This window comes from Peromyscus leucopus, chromosome 3 (assembly GCF_004664715.2).
Source record: "Peromyscus leucopus breed LL Stock chromosome 3, UCI_PerLeu_2.1, whole genome shotgun sequence".
NCBI classification, from domain to species: Eukaryota; Metazoa; Chordata; class Mammalia; order Rodentia; family Cricetidae; genus Peromyscus; species Peromyscus leucopus.
In genome coordinates, this window is record NC_051065.1 from 138,851,732 (window position 1) to 138,875,203 (window position 23,472).

General features: G+C 41.6%; 1 protein-coding gene across 1 annotated transcript in view; it reads left to right on the forward strand.

Annotated features, from left to right (window-relative positions):
- Dusp16 (dual specificity phosphatase 16) overlaps positions 1-23,472 on the forward strand; it is an 84,692-nt gene that overhangs the window by 57,540 nt on the left and 3,680 nt on the right. Inside the window, exons 4-6 of the mRNA XM_028894486.2 lie at positions 2,317-2,480; positions 17,474-17,633; positions 21,982-22,105. Of these exons, the coding sequence (XP_028750319.1) occupies positions 2,317-2,480; positions 17,474-17,633; positions 21,982-22,105 (448 nt within the window). The remainder of the gene's footprint in view (positions 1-2,316; positions 2,481-17,473; positions 17,634-21,981; positions 22,106-23,472) is intronic.

Here is a 23,472-nt window from a genome sequence, read left to right on the forward strand (position 1 = left end):
TCACTGGGCGCGCGCGCGCGCACACATAGGATGCAGGGCAGAGTGATGGTGTGCCTGCCGCATGAAATAAGTTTTACGGGGCTGGGAGTCATGTTTGGAAACGATGAAAAGTAAAACCCATACAGGTGTAGATTTGAGTGCCTTGTCCATCGTACAAAGTAATTTGGATCTCTACAGCGGAACTGATTCCCCTGCTCTGTCCACCAATTTAGCTTTAGACCTTTCAGTTCCTCATGTGTAAGAATAGTTTTAAAATTATAGATCCTGCCAGGCGGTGGTGGCGCATGCCTTTAATCCCAGGACTTGGGAGGCAGAGGCAGGCAGATCTCTCTGAGTTTGAGGCCAGCCTGGGCTACAGAGTGAGTTCCAGGAAAGGCACAAAGCTATACAGAGAAACCCTGTCTCTCTCTCTCTCTCTCTCTCTCTCTCTCTCTCTCTATATATATATATATATATATATATATATATATATATATATATATATATCCTTAGACTGGAAGTAGGAATGTTGTCTTATATTTTGCTTTGGCTTAAATGTTGTTGCAAATTCCTGCTGTTGGAGCTCACTGCTCCTGGACCCGGGACTGAACATAGACAGTAGAAACAGGTCCTGGTGGATTATACTTGAGTTGAACAAGTATTTTCCATAATTCTAATCTTCAAAGTTCCTGAGTCGAGATATTAAGAGGTAAGGCCCAGGCAGTGGTGGCGCATGCACGCCTTTAATTCCAGCACTCAGGAGGCAGAGCCAGGAGGATCTCTGTGAGTTTGAGGCCAGCCTGGTCTATAGAGCGAGATCCAGGACAGCCACCAAAACTACACAGTGAAACCCTGTCTCAAAAAAACAAAAAAAAAAGGGGGGTTTGGATAGTAAGGAATTTTATTAGAAACAATTTGGTTCCTATATTTTCATTTGGATAGAAAGGAATATTTATTTAAATTGCAAATTCCTGAGAAGACCTTCCTCACATTTTCTCCCTTAAGATGAGTTCAGAATGCTATGTGGATTTTTCTCTATTGAATTGTGGCAAGACTGTGATACTTACTGAAGGCCATAGGACAGTTCATTAGAAATACAAGCCTGGAACCACAGGACTGGCACTAAGGAGGTGGCTTAGTAGGGAAAGGCCTTTGCTGAACTCACATGGTAGAAAAAGGCCTCTGGCCTTTATACCTCTCTCTCTCTCTCTCTCTCTCTCTCTCTCTCTCTCTCTCTCTCTCTCTCTCTCTCTCTCACACACACACACACACACACACACACACACACTCACTAAATAGATGTGTTTTAAAAAGAAAAAGGAAAAAAAAAAAGCCTGAGTCTGACCAAACAACCCCAAGTTCTAGATCTGAACCCAGAATTCTTGCCACAAGAATTCATATACTATAAATGATTTAGGATCTGTGAACACTTCTTTGTAGTGGTTAGAAAAATGAACATGGGTTCCAGAAATCAGTGGTAATTATGGAGCCTTGACTAACTCTGAACAGAACTGTAATGCCTTGTAATAGAGATAAGTTTTAAGAGTAAGGCAAGTTTTTGATATCTTGAGAAAAATGACCAGATAGGATGGTACAACCTGAATCCCAGCACTTGGGAGGCCGAGGTTGGAGGAGCTCAAGGTCATCTTTAGCCACATAGTGAGTGTGAAGCATGCCTAGGTTAATCAAGACCTTGTCTTGTTTGTTTACTTTTTTGAGACAGGGTTTCTCTGTGTGGTTTGGATGTCCTGGAATTCACTCTGTTAGACCATTCTAGTCTCAAACTCACAAAGATCCACCTGCCCCTGCCTACTGAGTCCTGGATTAAAGGCGTGCACAACTACTGTATGGTTGGAAGACTTAAGTTAAATCTTGGAAGAGCTTACAGCATTATTTTTATTCTAAAAGAATAACATTCAGTTATCACTTTTTAAAATACCCATTTGCTGTTGTGAATAATTGTTTTTTACTTCTTTGCTATTGATTTAAAATCCTCTTTAATGTCCCATAATAGCATTTTTATGGAGAGAGAAAGGGAGATCACATGTCATAGAGTATGTGAGGATTAAGAGACTGTCTGAAAAAGGCAGTGGTTTATTTTCATTGCCTTCAGAACTTGTCCGTCCATTCTACAGCCTTATAAGCTAGACTCAGTGCTGGATTCTACATCAGTTTAGCATCAGCAGCTGTGGGAAGGAATGTGCACATAGGCAGTGTTATCTGCTTGGCTCTGTACCATCTGATTTTTCTGTTTTAAGTGGTTTTAGTCAAGTAGTTCCCTTAAGGCTGGTTTATTTTATATTGTACATGGCATAATCTTACAATGTTTATTCTTAGGTGGGTTTGCTGAGTTCTCTCGTTGTTTCCCTGGCCTCTGTGAAGGAAAATCCACTCTAGTCCCTACCTGCATATCTCAGCCTTGCTTACCTGTTGCCAACATTGGGCCAACTCGAATTCTTCCCAATCTCTATCTTGGCTGCCAGCGAGATGTCCTCAACAAGGTGGGTGCTTCAAAACGCCTTTCTTTATGTATCTGTTGGGAGCAGCTGGTGAAGCAGCAATGGAACATTCTGTGATCCCAGAAAGGAGGAACATCGTTAGTGTGACACCCCCACCAGGCTAAGTGTCCATTATCCTTCCCATATTACTTTGTTTGGTGTTACTTATTGCCATAGGACACCCAAATTGTTTTTGTTTTCCTCATAGGTTTAAGAAACTTGAAATAAGATTTTTTTTTTCTTTTTTTTTTTCATACCATTTGAGCTTTGTCTTCTTGGGCTATTAATTGTTCTATTGCTGTAACTGGGTGCCCTACACTTATAATGCACTGGGTTATTGTTTTGTTTTGTTTTTTTGCAGCATACTAGAAAGGGATTCAGGTCAGGTCTGGATTGAGGAAGGTCCTCATGATGATAGTTGGCAGGAGAATAGGGAGAGATGAGCTCAGATGTCAAGGAGAGAGACTCAGAAGTGTGCTTTGTTAGTCCTGCTGTGTTTGAAGCTCGCTGAACAATTTGCAGAGAGAGGAACGTGGAGTCTTGCTGAAGAGCCGTGGACAGCACTGAACAGCCATGCCCTGTTATAGAAACACTTACTGAATGGAGGCTTCTTTTGTTTTTTCGAGACAGGGTTCCTCTGTGTAGCTTTGGGGCCTGTCCTGACTCTTACTCTGTAGACCATGCTGGCCTCAATTCACAGAGATCTGCCTGCCCCTGTCTCCTAAGTGGTGGGATTAAAGGCATGCGCCACCACCTCCCAGCACTTGCTTTTTTTGTTTGTTTTGTGTGGAGGTTTTTGTGTATAATGGTACAAATATAACAATATTTGAACTATAATCTGATTCTACAGTTTGCATGCTCTTAAGCAGGAATGCTAAAAAACGTGAAAGTGCTCTTCCTGTTTGGAAAAGTGACTTTTCTCTAAAATTTCTTAATTTATGGTATTGCTAATTGAAAAACCAACTAGCGATCTTAATTCAGCCCTTGGTGATTTGAGAACGCTACTTTATGAAGGCATCAATTTCCCTGAGCATTTTCTCCTTGAATGATGGGAACAGTTGGGCTGGCTGGAGAGTGCACAGTAGTCTTCTTAGCACAGAAAACCAAGTTTTATAGAAGAAAAATACAGTTTTTGGGCATCAGTGAAGCATTTCTGTTCCTTTTCCATCAGAGCCCCTGCTTCTGTAAGATTTGCCTTCACGGTGTGTTATTCATGTGTTTGCTCCTCTGTGATGAGGTCTGCCTACTTAAGACTTGACAGCTTATATATGAACAGAACCTCTCTGGTGGGGTCACAGTGCCTTTGAGTATGGGACTACTATTAATCCCCTTTTACAGATAAGTAAACTATGTTACAGAAACAAAATTAACTTTCTAAAGTCACATGTATTCCTGTGGCAAAGCTAGAGATGTTTGGTTTATTTAATCCAGGTAAAAAAATAAAATTAGAGTACTAGTTAAGGTTTCTATTAATTCTTGGTAAACCTTAACTAGTCAGTTAGTACAAATAGTTGTTACAGATCATTGTATTATTTATTTTTGACAATGACACATTGATTTTGCTCTATACCCTTTTCAACTTAACAACTGAGTGAGCACTCCTAGGGTGATGGCATTCAAACCAGAACCTGGATTGAGAATAGGGAAATGCGAGCTTTCTGGTTTCATTTGCTGCCTTGACTTCTAACTGTGTAACAAACAGAACACGTAGTCTTTGTGGGTGGAGAATGGACTTAGAGAAGTTCATGGAAGCCAGGCGGTGGTAGCACACGTCTTTAATCCCAGTACTTGGGAGGCAGAGGCAGGCAGATCTCTGTGAGTTCAAGACCAGCCTGATCTACATGAGTTCCAGGACAGGTACCAAAACTACACAGTGAAACACTGTCTGGTGTGTGTGGGGGTGTTCATGGAACAATAAGTTCAGCCAGAAGCCACTGTGGAAGACTGTCACTAAGCCTCTCACCACAGATATGGAAGTGAGGGGAGAGAGAGAGTACTAAGAAGCATTGGAAGGCTGAGCAGCTTTGAAACATTGGACAGGAATTTGTCTTTGACCATGAGGTTCACTGTTGACAAGAACCTTTTGAGCTGAAGATTTTAGAGATTTAGTTAGCTATAACAGAGATTGCTAACTGGTCTTATTAATAGAAAACCCAGAACCAGATATTGGGGAGAAGCAGAGCAAGCCACTAGTTCTTACCCCTACAAAATCCTCTGAAGAAAGCTCTCCGCCACTCCTTGTCACTTCCTCTCTCCACCCAGCTCTATCACTTCCTATCTATCTGTACAGACCTCCAGACCTCTATGGTTAACTCCTCCTGATTTTCAGGCAAGCTTTATTTGTTAGAGCAAAATAAAATATCACCACATTTTTCCTTTTTTGTCTAAGATAAAAAAGTTTATAACTAATATAAGAAAAACTATATACAATAAGTACAGTAACTATATACAATGTATACAGGTGATAAATACATCAATAGTTAGCCACTTTAATTTTGCTATGTGAAAAAATTGCTATTCCAAAAGTGTTAAATGAACTCACAACATGGCCCAATTTTGTTTTTGTTTATTTTTAAGTTTTGTTTTTCTTAGACGGGGTCCATAAGCCTAGGCTAGTCTTGAGCTTATTTAGCTGAGGGTGACTTTGAACTTCTGACCCTCTTGCCACTCCTTTCAGAAGGCTGGGATTACAGATACATGGCAGATTGACTCTTTCACAAGCATCATTGTCTTAGTTAGGGTTTCTATGGCTGTGAAGAGACACCATGACTACAGCAACTCTTATAAAGGAAAATATTTAATTGGATGGCTTACAGTTTAGAGGTTTAGTCCAGTATTATGGTGGTGGGATGTGGTGGCATGTAGGCAGACGTGGTGCTATAGAGGTAGCTGAGGCACAGGCAACAGGAAGGGGTCTCTCATTGGGTATGGCTTAAGGACATATGAGATCTCAAAGCCTGCCTCCACAGTGACGTACTTCCTCCAATAAGGCCACATCTACTCTAACAAGGCCACACCTCCTGATAGCACCATTCCCCTTGGGGGCCGTTTTCTTTGAAATCACAATTAAAAACTAAAGGATCTTCATGTTCAACTTCCTGACTTAAACGTTCCAAGAACAATAGTATATGCTTATTTTCTCTTCAAGATCTCTGAAGGTAAAATTTTAATGATCTTCCATAATGATATGTTCCTTTTTATTAAAATTTAGAAGTTCAAGTCATTAAAAAAAGGTCAGCTGGGTGGTGGTGGTGCACACCTTTAATCCCAGCACTTGGGAGGCAGAGTCAGGTGGATCTCTGTGAGTTCGAGGCCAGCCTGGTCTACAAAGTGAGTTCCAGGAAAGGCGCAAAGCTACACAGAGAAACCCTGTCTTGAAAAAACAAAAACAAAAACAAAAAACAAAAAACAAAAAAAAGTCTACAAGGCTTTTGTCTTAATTAGGGTTACCATTGTTATGAAACACCATGACCAAAAGAAAGTTGGGGAGGAAAAGGTTTATTTGGTTTACACTTCCATGTTACTCTTCCTCATCATAGAAAGTCAGGACAAGAACTCAAACAGGGCAGTAACCTGGAGGCAGAAGCTGATACAGAAGCCATGGAGGGGTGCGACTTACTAGCTTGTTCCTCATGGCTTACTCAGTCTGCTTTCTTATAGAACCCAAGACCACCAGCTCGGGGATGGCACCACAATGGGGTGGGCCCTTCTCACACATCAATTAAGAAAATGCCCTACAGGTTTGCATTCAGCCTGGATCTTTTTGTTTGTTTATTTGCTTTTCAAGACAGGGTTTCTCTGTGTAACATTCCTGGTTGTCCTGGAACTCACTCTGTAGACCAGGCTGGCCTCGAACTCACAGAGATCCACCTGCCTCTGCCTCCTAAGTGCTGGGATTAAAGGTGTGCGCTACCCCGCTTGGCTAGCCTGGATCTTCTGGAGGCATTTTCTTAATTGAGGTTCCCTCCCCTCAGATAACTTTAGCTTGTGTCAAGTTGACATAAAACTGTCCAGCACAGGTATGATGTTATTAATATTAAAAAATCATAAAGTGCTGGGCCAGGGAGATGGCTCAGTGGATAAAGGATACCAACCCTAATAACCTGAGTTTGATACCTGGAGCCCACATGGTGGGAAGAAAAACTGACTCCTATAAATTGTCCTCTGGCCTATACATGTGCTCCATGGTGTTTAAACATACACACTAAATAAATAAACAAATGTCACATACATATAGATACATATACATACATATATTTGTGTATATATAGATGTGTGTGTGTGTGTGTGTGTGTTGTGCTTGCAGCACAAATATGAGAATTTGAATTCCATCCCTATGTGTTTGTAATCCCAGCATGGAGGAGATGCAGACAGTTAGATCCCTGGGGTCTACTGGGCAGCCAGCCTAGTCTTATCAGCAAGCCCCAGGTCCTGGTGAGAGACCCTATCTGAATAGTAGATAAAAGTGGATTGCTATTGAGGAGTAACACTTGAGGTTGTCCCCTGGCTTCTACGTGTGCGTGTGTACACCCACACCCACACGTGAATGTGCATGTGCACACACACAATATGTCACCAAAATTTATTAAAAGCACAGATATTTTCTTAGGAGGCTCGTAGCTAATATAATGGAGGGAATATAATGCAATGCTAAATTGTTGAAAATAGGTTGACCCCAAATTTCAATATGTACTGTAATACATTTAAAGTGCTTGGCTCTCAGGAACAATGGCTTACATCTGTAATCTCAACATGAGCTGCAGGACCAGCCTGGGCTGTATAGTGAGGTCTTCTTGTCTTGGCACTGACAAAAAAAGAAAAGAAAAACGTTCAGACTGTTTACACTGTTGTGTTTAACCCACATAGGATTGGGATGTAGGCTGGCCCCAAGTTGTTACTCATTTACCCTAGGCTTTGTCATTGGCTTCAGTGGCAGAGAGCTTAGCCATTTTCTGGAAAATAGAATTCTCTGTATCAGGCTGTACGGAAGGACTGACAGATCCCAACAGTCTTTTGGATCATAGTTGAGGTTTTTTTTTTCCCCCTCCTGGTTTCTTTCTACAACTAATTCTTTATCAGGGATGTTCAGTAGAAAACAAGCTCATACATAATTTAAAATATTATAGCAGCATTATTTAAAAAGATGACAATTTAGAGTTAATTTTAGTTGTCACTGAGTTAAGTCATTTCACTTAAGTCAGTATTTTAATAGTCAATATAAAAATTTGTTTTATGTTCTTTTCCTTGTATCAAGTTTTTGAAGTCTGCCATGTGTTTTATACTTCACACCTCAATTTGGAGTGGTCAGACTTTAGATGGTAAGAGCAATATGAGGCCTCAGGTACCTTAGTGGACAGTAAGGTTAAACTGTTGGCATGAATTAGTTATTTCCCACATTTTAAAGGGGTGCCTTTTGTTTAAAAACCATGAGAAGTCACTGGTGGCAAAGTATCCTTTTCCTTCCTCTTACACTGTACTTTTTGTTTCTTTTTCTGTTTTCTTGTTCTCTGGTCTTTACTAGTTGAAATGAGAACAGTTGATTGTACTGTATTAAAGTCATTTGCCGGTGCCCATTTCTTATCTGGAATGAGAGAAGTTTGAGACTCTCTGGTTATTTGAATGAGATTTTTTTTCTTTTCTCTTATAATTCTGGAGCCTTGTGTGTGCTGGGCAAGTGTTCTCCCACTCAGCTGTATGGCCGTCCCTCAGGTTTCTTGATTATTTTTCTCTCTTATCCCTTAAAAGCTAGAGGAGTTTTTACATTTTTTTTTTAAAGATTTTATTTATTTATTATGTATACAGCATGTATGACAGCAGGCCAGAAGAGGACACCAGATCTCATTACAGATGGTTGTGAGCCACCATGTGGTTGCTGGGAATTGAACTCAGGACCTCTGGAAGAGCAGTCAGTGCTCCCAACCGCTGAGCCATCTCTCCAGCCCCGAGTTTTTACATTTTATACTTAAATACTCCGAATGCACTGATAAAATTGTCTGTTGAGAGCCGCTTGAAACTGCAGTATGTCTGGAGTGAACCACTTAAGCCGTCACTGAACTGTCTGCCCCCAGCATGCTTTTTCTTTTTCCCTTTCTTTCTTTCTTTCTTTCTTTCTTTCTTTCTTTCTTTCTTTCTTTCTTTCTTTCTTTCTTTCTTTCTTTCTCTCTCTCTCTCTCTCTCTCTCTCTCTCTCTCTCTCTCTCTCTCTTTCTTTCTTTCTTTTTTTTTGAGACAGGATCTCTCTGTGTAACAGCTCTGGCTATTCTGGAACTCATTCTATAGACCAGGTTGGCCTCCAACTCAGACATCCATCTGCCTCTGCCTCCTGAGTGCTGGGATTAAAGGTGTGCACCATTAATGCCCGGTTGTTGTCAGCATTCTTTACATGGTTTTTTTATTGTGGCCTTTTAACATGCAAAAATTGATTTTTCCCACACTGTCTTATTATGCTTCAGGTAGGACTAGTGCTGATTTATTTATTTTGTACAGGTGTTAGGTAATAGCCTGTGCACAGCATTGTCAAGTGCTCATTTGGAGGTTTCTCAGGGAAGTATATGACGTAGGAAGATAAAAAGATCACCAAAATTATCATTAAAAATATTGTAGGTACCATGTGTAGAACACTGTACAGTGTACACATTGATTGTTTAGATAAGAAAGACTTACTTGTTAAACAATAATTCACACAACAAGGTGGTTCGGCATAACTCCCAATACTAAAGCAGTACCACATGATGGCTGAGAGACAGCTTTGGGTAGAAACAGTTTTATCACTTTAATCAAGTCACTAAATCGTGGTTTCTTCCCCCTGAAAACTGGTAATTTCTGACTCTTAGTACTCATATGACATTCAGATGAAATGACCTAGTCCATCTTATAGGATGGGAACATGCATTATGGTCATCATAGGATAGCATATGTAAGTGAGTGGTAGATCCAGTGGTCGCTAATATTTGAGAAAGCCTGGCTAGAGCAGGTAGAACTTGAGGTCCGTGTTGAATGCAAATTGAGTGGCAAATGCAAAGTGCCATGGAATTGACTTCAGAAAGAAAATTAAAGTAACATTATCCAGAAGTTCAATGCCCATATAATTCAATGGGATCTTCTGTTCTCAAACTAGCTGCTTAACATAAAGAACTTGTATGTGTGTGGGGGTGGGCGGGGGCGGGGGAGGGAAGACTAGTTTTAGTAAGGTCATCTTGTAATCAGTATTCCATAGACTCCATGATCTTATGCACAGATTATAGAATCTGTACTTAAAAATTAGTCTTAACTGTAGAGAGAGCTTATTTCATAATATAGGAGACAAACTTAAAAAAAAAAACACAACCCCAAAACAACGAATGAAGCGCCAAATGAGATAGTGTGTTCCTGTAACCCCTGTACTTCAGAGGCTGAGGCAAAAGAAGTGAGAATCAAGGCCAGCCTGGGCTAGAGTGTTCCAGGCCAAAGTGGGCTACCTATTATGTATATCAAGACCTTATCTAAAAAAAAATAATGAAAATTATAGTAGCAGAATTAAATGTTCTCTTTTGACTCATAAATATTACTATTTTTGTTTTCTTTTGAGACAAGTCTTGCTATGGAATCTTGGCTGTCCTGGAACTTACTATGTAGACCAGGTGGTTCATGAACTCACAGAGATCCTCCTACTTCTGTTTGCCAAGTGCTTGGATCGAAGATCTTTACCACCACACCTGGCTATAAATCCCATTTTTGAACATTTTTAATTGTGTGTTAGAACAGAACACATTGTTCAAGTTTATTTTTTATCTTGCAGGAGAACCCTTTCTTATATCTGACCTGCTTTATTCAGCTTAATGCCAATTAAGAGGAAGAGAAGTTTGAATTAAGGGGGAATTTACATTGCAGGCTTTTTGGGTAATAGATATATTGATATATATTTTTTTCATATATCGTCTAACTTAAATTCTTCCTATAAGAAACAGAAGAAGGATTTCTCATGATGTAGCTCAGGCTGGCCTTGAACTTGTGATCTTTCTTCTTGCTGTAGCCTCCTGAGTGCTGGGATTATAGGCATGTGTGGCTATGCCCAGTTACAAGCTGTTTTAAAAACAGGATAAAATGACTTAGTATTTAGTGAGACTTTATATGTTACATATTGTATGTCCTCATACTGTTACCTTCATTATACCATCCTTACCGTTAGCCTTAATTAACAGGAAGGAACTAAAGCTGAGGGAGGAGAGGAAGCCAACCCAGGACACTGCAGGAGTGAAACCTGCTGGGCTGTGCTCTGGGGTTTGTGACTCAGTCTCTTCATTAGTTCATGCCACACTATTTATGAATTGTTTCTAATAAATCATGTTTTCATCATCCTTTGATCAAATTCTTTTTACTTAGCAGTAAATGTGGTGGATTACGAGGTTGATGAGACAAGTTTCTGCCCTGTAGCTCTAGCTGTCCAGGTGTATGTCACACCTAGATGTCTTTTTAACTTTAATTTTTAAAAAATTTTTGCTTTGTTTTTGAGACAGCATCCTACTCTATAGGCCAGAAAGTCCTGGAACCCACTATTTAGCCCAGGATAGTCTCAAACTTGATGCAATCTCCTGCTTTATCCTCCTGAAGGCTAAAACTCCAGGCGTGAGTTGAAGCCTGGTAGCATGAAGACTCCTTGCTTTGACATTTAAGGCTTCTGTGACCTGACTATAATTAAGCAACTCTTCTGATCTCTTCCTCTGCTTACCTTCTCAGGTTCAGAATAGAAGTAAATGCGAAGCAGGAAAGAAAGGGAGACTAGTAGTCCAGGAAGCAAGTGAATGATATTATCCAGGAAGAGGGTCTAATTAAGTGTGTCAGATGGTGCTGTAGGTCAAGAAAGATGAAAGCTAAGAATTGGCCATTGGATAGGGCAACATGGAGATCTAGGGTAATTTATGATCTGTGTCTTGTTAGAGGGATGGGAAAGCTTGTGGGATAAATGGGCGTGAGAAGTAATAGGCAGAAAGGAATGGAGATACCAGCATAAGCAACTCTTACAAGAAATTTTGCTAAAAAGAGGAACTTAAAGAAAAGAAATATTTTTAAGATGGGAGAAATACTTGTTTGATTGTTAGTAGAGGACATTATCCAAGAGAGTAGAAAATTGGTGTAGACGAAAGGCCAACAATTGCTGGAATCATATCCTTGAATAAGAAGAGATTGAATTTTACTAAGCAAGCAGAGGGACTGACCGTATGGACATTGGCTGTTCATCTGTAACAACCGTTGGGAAGATAGAATTACAGATGTGTGTGCTGGTAGAAGGTCTATGTGGTGGGTGGAATGATATTTGCCTGTAATTGGTCTAATTTTCCCGTGTATCAGGAAAACGAGATCTTCATCAGCTGAGAGTAAGGATGAGCAGGAATATAGTAGAAGTTCTGAGGGGAAGGGAAGTGGGTGGGATGACACAAGAGGGGAGCACATGGCTAGGGAATGCCTTGACTGCTGAGGAGTCTGAATCAAAAGTGAAAGCAGGGGACATTGCTAAGGTTTTTCCATAGCCCTGTGCAGCTCCATGCGCACACTTGCAGATTCAGTGGCGGATTGATGTTACCTAGGAGTTAGAGCTGACGAGCATGAAGAAGTGATACAGCGGCATAGGACTTGAGGGCAGAAGCAAGGGAGTGGTGGTAGCAATTGCCTCTGGAGTTGAAGTTGGACAAGGAAGGCAGACTCCGTGGGGATGAAGAACAGGAAAAGTGGGTAGGACCATCAGAGTGAAGGGCTGAAGGGTTCTGGGTGTAGTGGATGGAATAAGAGAGTGAACAGGAAAGAGGGTCAGGGTGTCCAAGAGTGGGTTCAGACAATGGCAATTTTGTAAGCTTTGTAGCTATTAGATGGTAGGCTAGAGGTCATGAGGGTAAGCAGTGAAGCTGAGTCCGAAGAACTCAAGCACCATGATGTCAGAAGGTATTGAAGACCAGAGGTTTATCTTATCACTGGACGGGCACGTATTAGCAGTAGTTCAAAGTCCAAGCTAAATAACAGTGTAAGATGACTACTCTTTAGAAGTTTAAAGATTGTACTGTTTAATTACAGAACAGAGTAATTATTCAGTTGCATATATTTTATATGATGTGGCAAAATAACATGAAAATTACATAAATGTATCTAATTTAAAACAAAGGCATTAGCATCCATTTATGTGGAAGAATAATCATTTCACAAAATACTTATTATTCATAAACATACAACAAAAAAATTACAGTGCCTTGGGCTGGAGAGATGGTTCATCAGTTAAGAGCATTTATTGTCCTTGCTGAGGACCTAGATTTGGTCCCCAGCACCTACATGGTTGACTTACAATTGCCTCTATCTACAGTTCCAGGGGATCTGACACCCTCTTCTGGTCTCTATGGGCATCTGCGTACATGTTGTATACATAAACCTACACACGAAAATAAAAAAATATTAAATTAATATACCCTATCAGCCACTTATATGCACATTCCCCAAAACATTAAAGAAATATCAATCAAGAGAACAACTAATAGAGCTCTATTGAACTCCTAAAACTTATTCAACTAACTTGAGAGATTCACTGTGCAGTCCTTGGGCCCTCAGTCTACCTGTGGGCTTTCCTGCAGCACACTTGCCACTCTGTTTGAGTAGTGTACTTACCAGAGTCAGTTGTTTGCCCTCAGACCTGTTTGGGCTAGCCTGCTTGCTATTATAATTATGTACATTAATTAAAATAGTACATGTTCTGATGGAATAAGAATGAGAGAAGAGACTTGTTTTTGTATGACCTCAGCTAAATTAGCAGCTATAAATATTTGGGAGGCATTCGTAATGGAAGAGGTGTTTGTACTGACATTGTTTCCTAAGTTCTTTGTTTTCCTCCTTTCTTTTATTTTCTATCTACCTTTCTTTCTTTCTATCTATCTATCTATCTATCTATCTATCTATCTATCTATCTATCATCTATCTATCTATGTATCTATGTATCTATGTATCTATCTATCTATCATCTATCTATATCTATATCTATCTATCTATCTATCATCTATCTATCTATGTATCTATGTATGTATCTATGTATCTATGTATGTATCTATGTATCTATGTATGTATGTATGTATGTATGTATGTATGTATCTATCTATCTATCTATCTATCTATCTATCTATCTATCTATCTTGGTAATAGAAATAAACCCAGAGCCTCATATATGCTAGGCAGCCTTTCTACCACCGAGCTACATCTCCAGCCCTTTGTGAGATCTTGCTTTTTTTTCAAAAAGTAAAAACAGTTGCATTTAGTGTGGTTTCCTAGAAACTACTCAGCTAAGGAGAGAAGTTGCATTAGAAGTCAGTGTGTTAATGTACCTTTGTTTTACTAATCGTTTTAACCCCGGCTGACTTGGAATTCTGTTTAATTGTGTAGTGGTAGGTTTATGAAGACATTTTCATTCATGTATTGTGTACTTTGTACTCTGTCCCACACAGTTAGTTCTCGTCCTTTCCCAGATGGCCCTGCTCCTGTTTTCATGTTACATATAAATTATTTAATATGTAATTTTAAGCTATAGATCACATTTCAAGTATGTGTCATCCTTAATGATTTCCTTCTTTAACTGACATTCCCACTGATGTAGTAACTACAGATCTACACACGAAGGCACTATGGAATTTACTTAGTAGTCAAATTACGTTTTCATTTTATGTGGCATGTTAGTACTTGGTTTGCCTTTTGTTTTAAAATTTGGTCTTGTTTTATTATAAAGTTCTATCTTATTCCCAAAGGAATTTTAGGGAGCAGCTGGTAATAGGTTTTATAAGGAGACTGTGTGGGAGTGGGTGGACTGAGTGATGGGAGTGGAGGCCAGAGGTCAGCTTTGGCCGTCATTCCTTGGGTGCTATCTACCTTGCTTTCTGAGACTGGGTCACTCATTGTCCTGGAGCTCACCAGTAGGCCAGGGAGATCCAGGGATGTCTGTCTGTCCCTCCTCAGCACTAAGATTACAGGAAGGCACCACAACACTTAGTTTGTGGGTTTCTGGAATTGTTGCTTTCTTGTTCAGGTTAATTTGCTATAGAAGGAACTTAAGTTTAGGGTATTATGGGAACTGAAAGGGTAGTTTCTGGAGATGAGTATGTTTGGATTTGAATCTTCATTTGGTACTGTTTTCTAGCAGGCATGACTAGTGTGTGGAGGTGAGACTTGGGAAATATAGAACCTCTAAGCTTCAGTTTTCTCATTTGTAATGGAGCTGATAATAGCACATATCACACAGAAAGTGTGAGGTTCAGTAAAACTAGCAAATGTTTAGTATGGTGCCTGGCACATAGTAGGTATTGTCTTTTTAATATTTGAGACATCACCTTCTTAATATGTACCATACATCACAGTGTTCTATTAACAGTCCTCTAATAAAGGTGCTCAACAAGTATTTTTGAATATAGGTTAAATTGTCATTTCTGTAACGTGTGGATTATCAGGCTGCATGCCAGGCACTTGCTCTATTCTCTCTATGGCCGTTAATGACATGCAACATATTTTGTCCTTAGCAATGCCTGTTGCCTTTGGACTGTTAAAGCAAGAGTGTCACAGCCTTTCTAAAAAGTCTGTATCTTCATTATGGAGTTGGTAGACAGAACACTCTGCCACTATTTCCCTTTGCTTCTTAAAAAAAACAATAGGCCAGGCAGTGGTGGCGCATCCCTTTAATCTCACCACTTGGGAGGCAGAGGCAGGCAGATCTCAGTGAGTTCGAGGCCGGCCTGATCTACAGAGCAAGTTTCAGGACAGCCAGTAATGTTACACAGAGAAACCCTGTCTCGAAAAACAAAACAAAACAAAAAGCTTCACTTGTTCTTTATATATGTGAGAGTTTTGCCTGCATGTATAAATATGTAACATGAGTATGCTCAGTGTCCACGGAGTTCAGAAGAGGGGTCAGAGCTTCCAGAACCGGAGTTAGAGATGACTGTGAGTCACGTGGGTGCTGGGAACAGAACCTCAGTCCTCTACAAGAACAAGTGCTTTTAATCTCTACGCCACCTCTCCAGTCCCCTCCTTTTGCTTTAACATAATGTAACTTAGTAATTAATACAATTGGCAAAGAAGAGAAAGAAGTCTAGTGTGGTTCCTTAAGGACATTAGTAAGAAAAGCCTCAGAGACTGATTGAGTTCTACTGGGTCTCTTTGGTCTCCTTACCAGGTACGTGCTAGGCCCACAGTGAGTCAGATGGTACTTAGTTAAACCCAGGGTATCTGTGGTTCACCTAGAGAAAAACGAGTATCCCTCTGCCCCAAGCACTGGAGATTAAAGGTTGTGATGAACACCATTAAGATCTTCATGGTCTGATCCTGAGCTTAATTGGAGCAAATGAGCCCACCAGGGGCCTTGTGCTCTGGTGTAAAGAAGAGACTGGTCTATCCTAGAACGCCAAAGGTGTTTCTTGATGTTATCTCAGGAATGAGAAAGGGTTACACAGACAATCTGTATCCTTTGTACAAAGTAAAATACACTTACTATACCAAGTGTGCAAAATGAAGAGAAGAGAGATCCAGCATGTTTTAGGAAGGTAAACAGGAAGGAAACTACCATTTGTCTTTAAAGTAGTTGGAAAAATGTAAAAAAGATGGTCTTCCAAGAAAACGAAGAAATGACCAGGGTTGCTTAGAGTAATATTTCAGGCTTAGAAGATGTCCGTAGAGGCAGCACTGGGAAGATTGATCAGAGCGGGGCTGCTTCTGCTTGCCTAGTCATCGGGTCAGTGGTAGATGTGTTTATCAAATGACAAGTTCCTGTTAGTGCAGTTACACAGGAGAACAAGATCAGTACAAGACCTTGTTCAGTGTTTCACTGTGTAATAGGGAGACAGGAGTCAACCGTTAACACAGTATACAATGCTGAGTTGTTATAATGGTGTGAACACAGCACTCTACAAGAATGGAGCTTGGAATGGTTGTATGTCCATGGGAAGGAATTCATAGATAAGGTCAGGCTGAGTGGGGAAAGTGGGAAGAAAGCCATCAGGAAGACGGGAGCAGAGCCTTCTAAACATGGAAGGGTGGGTGAGTACACATGCCATGCTATGGGATTGTGTATGTCAGGAGCACTTGGCCTACTCTTAGTTGTAAGAAAGATTAGCAGAGTGTGGTTGCATGTGCCTGTAGTCCCAGATACTTTGGAGGCTGAGGCTGGAGAATCATTTGAGTGTGGAGTTTGAGGCCAGGCTGGGATGCCCAGCAAGACACTGTCTCAAAAAGGAAAAAAAAAGTTACCCTAGTTGTTGTAAAGAATATGGTTTGGAGGGGAAATACACCCCACACATCAGGAGCTCCCTAGTGGCTTTTTAAAAAAGTTATCTTGAGGACTGAATGGTGGATGGTAGTAGAGAGAAGAGAAAGAATGAATGGAAGAAGTAATTGAGATTATGAGGAAGAAGAAGGAGTCATGTGGTATTTTCTTGCTAGCTGGCAGGGTGGATGTTCTCAGTGTATCATTTTCATCAGTGTTGGGATGAGAGAAAGCAGGAGTTAGGACAAAAAAGGGAGAAGGATGATGTCTTTGGTTTCTGGCATTTGAATGTGAAAGGTCTGTGGGACGTTCCAGTATCCAGTAGGTATAAACTCACATAAATAGGTACAGCCTTCAGAAAGATCGTTTAAGCCAAGCAACAAGACTGGCCAGGCCTGCATCTTCGAGAACACGCAGCCTGGTCATGTGGGCAGCGAGCTGTGTGCACCGTTGTTCCCTTGTGTGCTTTGTTCTGCGCTCTCTAGCAGTGGAGACAACTGAGACTTGACTGTGTTGACTGTGTGGTTGCTCTTCAGGCGTATTATTTTAAATGGCTCTGATGTCCGTAATTTTTTTCACTTTCAACTGTGAATATGTAAACGTCACTTCATTGGATTTTTGGATTTCACTATGTGAATAACTATTGCAGAGAAACTGGTAATATCTGTCATAGTATTAAGCATCAATCTTTCAAAATGATTCTTAGTACAATTCGTTTCTTTAATATTTCTTTCCCTCTATAGGAGCTGATGCAACAGAATGGGATTGGCTATGTGTTAAATGCCAGCAATACTTGTCCAAAGCCTGACTTCATACCCGAATCTCACTTCCTGCGAGTGCCTGTGAATGACAGCTTTTGTGAAAAAATTCTGCCCTGGTTGGACAAGTCTGTGGATTTCATTGGTATGTAGCTATGACCACGGGTCCAAGCCTTTGAATCACAGTGTCGCAGACAGGTATAGCTACTCCCTTCCACTTGTGCCTCTTTTAGAGATTTCAGTCTGAAAGCAGCACATGATGTTGCTAACTTACTCATGGTCAAGGTGACGTGTGCCATGCTGCTCCTAGGGGATTGGCCTTGTGACCTGCTGGCTAACTTTTAACAGCACCAAGGTTAAGCCTTGCAGGATCTATGATTATATGTTGCAAGTATTTAAAAATCAGTTAAGTTTTCAGAACTGACTCCTACCCTCCCACTTTTCAAATCTTTTGAAAACATTTGATGAATCTGGCTGATAGTCCCTCATACTTGGTCCTGTGTTTTCCCTGTGAAAACATCCCATTATATATGAAGTCATTTTATGTTACAGGATTTCCTGAGCCTCAGTCTATGCATCAATAGTTTCAAGAAGTTTTGAGTCCAGCGAAATTCCAGCACATGCTTGCACATGTATGAACAGAAGCTAGTCTGTATCACATTAAAACAATCATAAAGAAAATTCTTTAAACTAATACTTTCTCATTGCACCTCTAAGAAGTATATTCAATATAGCTTTCAATTTTTTTGCCCTTAAGTAAAAAAAAAGATTAATGTGATTAATGTTCCCATTGCATGTCATGTTGATTCAGAGACATGATCCAAGCTCCTGCTCAGCCCCACCCCCACCAACTCTGACTCTGCTCTGAGGCAACATAGAGAGTTGGTTAAAAGGATGTACTTTGGAGCCAGACTTTGAGTCCTTCCTCCCTGGTTATCAGTTAAGTGATTGTGTGTAACTAACTTAAAACTCTTGTGTGCCTGTTTTCTGAAAGAGAGGCCGAAGGTAATAGACCTAATTTGTTGGGAAGGTGTGAGGATTAAAGCAGATAATCTACATGCACCAAACACTTTACAAAGTACTCCGCGCTGAGGTAGCTCTGAAGAAATGTTTGTAGTTTTCTTTTTTCTACCCTTGCTTTCTCTGAGACAGGTTCCTGCTATGCTGCTGAGACTGGCCTCAAACTTTGGGGCCCAGACATTCCACCCAGGTAGCTGGGACTACAGGCCCAGGCTACCCTCTCTGGCTAACAATACTCCTGTCTGTAGATCCAACCTCCCTTGGCCATCACCTCCTTGTTTGAGCTCTCTGACTCCTCACTGTCAGTCTGTCCTCAGTTTTTAACTTCTCAGCCCTCTCCTTTTGTGTATGCTGCTGTTAGAGCAAAGGTTCCTGTCCTTTTTTAAACCTACACGTTGTTCCTGGATAGCTGTGGTCCTCACTTGCTGCTGTTTCCAGTTTCTCCATCGCTGTCTTCTTGTCCCTCCCTCCTGAACTTGCAGCGGCTCCTGAGTTTCCTACACAGAAAGGTGTCTCAGCCTGACACCCCCGAGAACCCCCCTACTCCCACGTTTGCAGCCACCCCCAGTTAGTTCTGACCTGGCTGGTGAGTGCCAGCCAAGGTAGACTGCTTTCTGAGTGCCCTGTCGGGACTGATAGGACTGTCCTGTGCATGGTCCTGGCCCTCTCTGCCAGGTCTTTGCGTGTGACTTCCACGCTAAGACTCGGGTTCACACTCACTCTGTCAAGACCTATGTGCAGATGAACCCACTCTAGAATAAGCACTTTTATATTTAATTTTAAAAAATTATCAGATGAATTGTGGTTGTAAAAGCAGCATGAGCACAATACAGAAAATTGAAGGGGAAAGGAAATGTATCATCAACACTGTAATGCATGTTACTGTCAGGTTTCTAAAAAATACCTGTTTACTTGTATGTATTGGACATAAGTGTGTGTATGACTCAGCAGACGTGTGACATGGTGCATGTGTGGAGGTCAGGACAATCGAGGTCAGTTTTGACCTTCTACTTGGACACAGCGTCTCCTTTGTTTATGTGGCTTCATTGATACTCAGGCTGCGGCTGTACGACTGTCAGTTTTATCTCTGCAACCTCCTTCAAAAATTTTAATTTAATTTTATTATTATTATTGTGTATATATGAATCATGAGTGTGGGCACACGTGTGCAACCGCACATGTGGAGGCTGAGGACAACTTTGGGGAGCTGGTTCTTCCCTTCCACTGTGGATTCGAAGGATCAAACTCAGGTTGTTAGGCTATGCGTCGAACACTTTTACTTGCTGAACCTTCCAGCCATTTCCCCCATTTTTAAAAATAAATAATCTTTTAAAAATATGTGCCAGACAGTATTAACTGCTTGCATAATATTGCTAGTATTTGAGCCATTGAGGAGTATAAGAACAGGACCATGATAGATTTTTATAGTCTTTTTTTTTGAGGGGGGAGTTGAGACAGGGTTTCTCTGTGTAGCTTTGGTGCCTGTCCTGGATCTCACTCTGTAGACCAGGCTGGCCTTGAACTCACAGAGATCTGTCCGCCTGGCTCTGCTTCCTGAGTGCTGGGATTAAAGGCGTGTGCCACTAACGCCCGACTAGTCTATTTTTTAAGATAATAATTATTTTAAAATTTTATTTTAGATTTTTTTCTTCATGCATGTTTTACCTTCATGTTTGTATGTGCTAGTTGCTGGGGATGTCAGAATTGGGGATCAAATACTCCGCAGCTAGAGTTACACACAGTTGCAGTGTGGATGCTGGGAGGCAAACCCCAGTCCTCTGCAAGAGCAACAAGTGCTGTGAAGCACCCCTCCAGCCCCAGATCATTATTAGCAGTAATAGAAAATACACTCCAGTTAGGAAAACTGAAACCAAAGTATTTTAGTGTGCATGCTGGGAATGGGATTTAGAGCTTTAAACATGCTAGGCAGTGGTCTACACTGCATTTCTCTCTTAGCCTTCCAAGCCTGCTTCCCATCATGATGTGGAGAAGCTTCCAGCTAGGGTTGGGATCAACATATACACGTTCACCCATATACTTGAGACAGAAGAAAGGGGGAAGAGTCAAGTCATAGGAGAAGTACAATGGCTATGACAGAGAACTGAAATTGCCATTAGGTGGAAACCTTAGCTTTGAGGCTCGAACCCAAGAAAAAGAGAATACGGAATAGAAGATCAGTGCTGGTGGCTGATGACACAGGCGTTCCACGCAGGCCCAGGTGTTACGTATGTTAGCCTGGTTCTGGGTGTCAGTGTAGATTGTGTTCATTTGTTCCTGTTTGACTCCCTTTTCCAGCTGGGACGCTGCTTGTTGCTTATTCTTTGCACACTCTTAAATTGCTTAGCATATAATGAATAATAAATCATGTCTACTAGAAGTCTGTATCTCTTCCAGTGTATAACTGTATGTTAAGAACTTTAACCTCGCCACCAGTGGTGGTGGCTCACGCCTTTAATCCCAGCAGTTGGGAGGCAGAGGCAGGTAAATCTTTGGGTTCAAGTCCAGCCTGTTTGACAGAGTGAGTTCCAGGACAGTCAGGGCTGTACAGAAAAACCCTGCCTTGAAAGAAAAAAAATTAACCTCAGCTTTAACTAATAAATGAAAAGAGAAGGATTTGGCCGCATGGCAACAGCTTTATGGCTGAGCACATGTGTAGTTGTTCAGAACAGAATCAGTCATGGTAGTTGCTTCCAGGCCATTTGGGATAATGTCATCTGTTCCTACATGTAAGCTTTTGAAGCTCCTCATCAGCAAAGAGGGCAGCCCTGTGTGAATCCCCCTGGCTTTGCTTCTAATGATTCCCTGAGTCTCTCACATACGTTCCGGGGAATTAAAATGATGCAATATGTTAGTAACTCCTGCTTCCTAGTAGAGAGCTCTGATCTAGCGTATTCATGGTTTTTGAGTTAAGCAAATAGCTGGGGAGATGCTCAGCCTGTTAGAGGGCTTGCTGTGCAAGCCTGAGGACCCAGGTTTGACCCCCAGAACCCGTGTGAAACGGATGGGCTTGTGGTGCTTGCTTGTAATCCCAGTACTGGGGAGGCAGAGACAGGAGAATGCCCTGAGGCTTGCTGGCTAGCCTGCCAACTACCTAGCCTATTGGTGAGTTCCAGGCCAGTGAAGTACTGTCTGAAAAACAGTCCACCTGAGGAGTGATGACTGAGGTTGACTTGTCTTCCATTGACTCCTGCACACATACATTCTACATGGCGAAAGTTCTGAAAGAAGAGCCAAGCAGTCTGAGGTAGTAACTCATTGCTTGTTAATAACCCTTTGGGACCTTAATGGCAAGATCACTGCCTTTCCCCTTCTTCCTAATAAACAATACTAAAAGATAACTAGGAGACTACACAGGTGAGACCTGCTTTGAAGTCTCAGGTGAAGACGCTGACAGTAACATTCAGAGTCACACTGAGTATAGATCTCCCTACTGAAGAGATTCCTAGTGACCGTTCTTAAATTTGCTTCCACAGAGAAAGCGAAAGCTTCCAATGGCTGTGTGCTGGTTCATTGCTTAGCTGGGATCTCTCGCTCCGCCACCATTGCTATCGCCTACATCATGAAGAGGATGGACATGTCTCTAGATGAGGCTTACAGGTACAGACAGGAGCATGTCTTCTGGGACATGCTTTTCACTTTCCCTGAAACAGGAAGAGCTATGAAGGTGGGTGACCAGGTGAAGGCAGACCAAGATGGTTTTGGTCACACTCGTCACAGGTTCCTGGTGACTCATGGTCTTGTGGAGTCTGAGAAAGAACGATTCTGCTTAGCTGTAGTTCTCTCTAATGTGTGGGGTTCATCCTCAGCTACTGTTTAGTAACACTAGAGCAGGAGAGCTTCTTCCTCTTTTTCTGCTAGAGAAGCACGGCCTTTTCTGATTGACAGTGCTCCTCAGAGTCCGTTCTGCTTGATTGTACTTCTGCTTGAAAAAGCCTGATGCACTCACGTATAGAATCTGAACAAAACTTCCTATCCTGTCTAACTGGCCAGGTTCTGTATAGTAATTCTGACTAGGCCGCTTTCTCCATTCATCTCGGTGGGAAAGGCAGAAATTGGCAGGACCACTGAGGACTGGTGTCTTCTCTGGGACAAAAGAGTCTGAGTTCACTGCATGCCTTGTTGGCAAGAGGTAGTTGGTTTTCATATGAAAAAGAAAGAATATAGAAATACTAGGTTGGCTTTTTTAAAATATTTCAATTTCCTAAACTATAAATTCTGGAATAAAGAAATGAGCTGCTTAGACAGCCTGTCTTGCTGGAAGAGATGGGTCCTCTTTTCTGCACTAGCTCTCCCCAGGTAGGCCTCTGTCCCTGTCACCCTTCTGCCTAGGCTGAAGCCAGGTGAGAGGGCCTACACCCTAATAACACATTACAGTTTTATTGTGTGAGGTTTGATGTCTTGAAGAAATTTTTAACATGGGGGTCACAAAAATGGGCCCAGGCCTTAGACAGCCGAGGCTTGGAAACCAGCTCCATCACTGAGGAGCTTTGTTCACTGTGGGGCAACTGGACCTTAGGACTTTTGACCTGGTCTAGATAAGCAGGGTAAGGACTGGGTAACCCAGCGCAGCAGGACAGTGTTGAGCACCAGAGACCACTTTGTAGTGAGTGCCCTGACACTGCCATCTGGTGCCATCTCTGTGGGAACTGTCTTGAGACCCGAGTGTGGGAGCCCAGGAGGGGATCCTGGAGTGTTGATGCTGCCGAATGGCGTAGCTCTGCTGGGCTGGTCAGTGTGGGGCAGGGAGCGGGGCGGAGCGACTCCTCCTCTTACTGACGACTTTGGAAGCCTTGGCTTCTTAGAAATAAGGGACTCCCTGGAGGCTGTACCCTAGCATGCCACAGCTCCCCTAGTAAGGTGTTCTCCACCTTGATCCTGGACTTAGAAATGCACTCTTCCAAAGCATTGGGAAGGTATAGTAATGTCCTGTCACTTACTTGCTCTTAGTGTCCTCAAGACAAAGT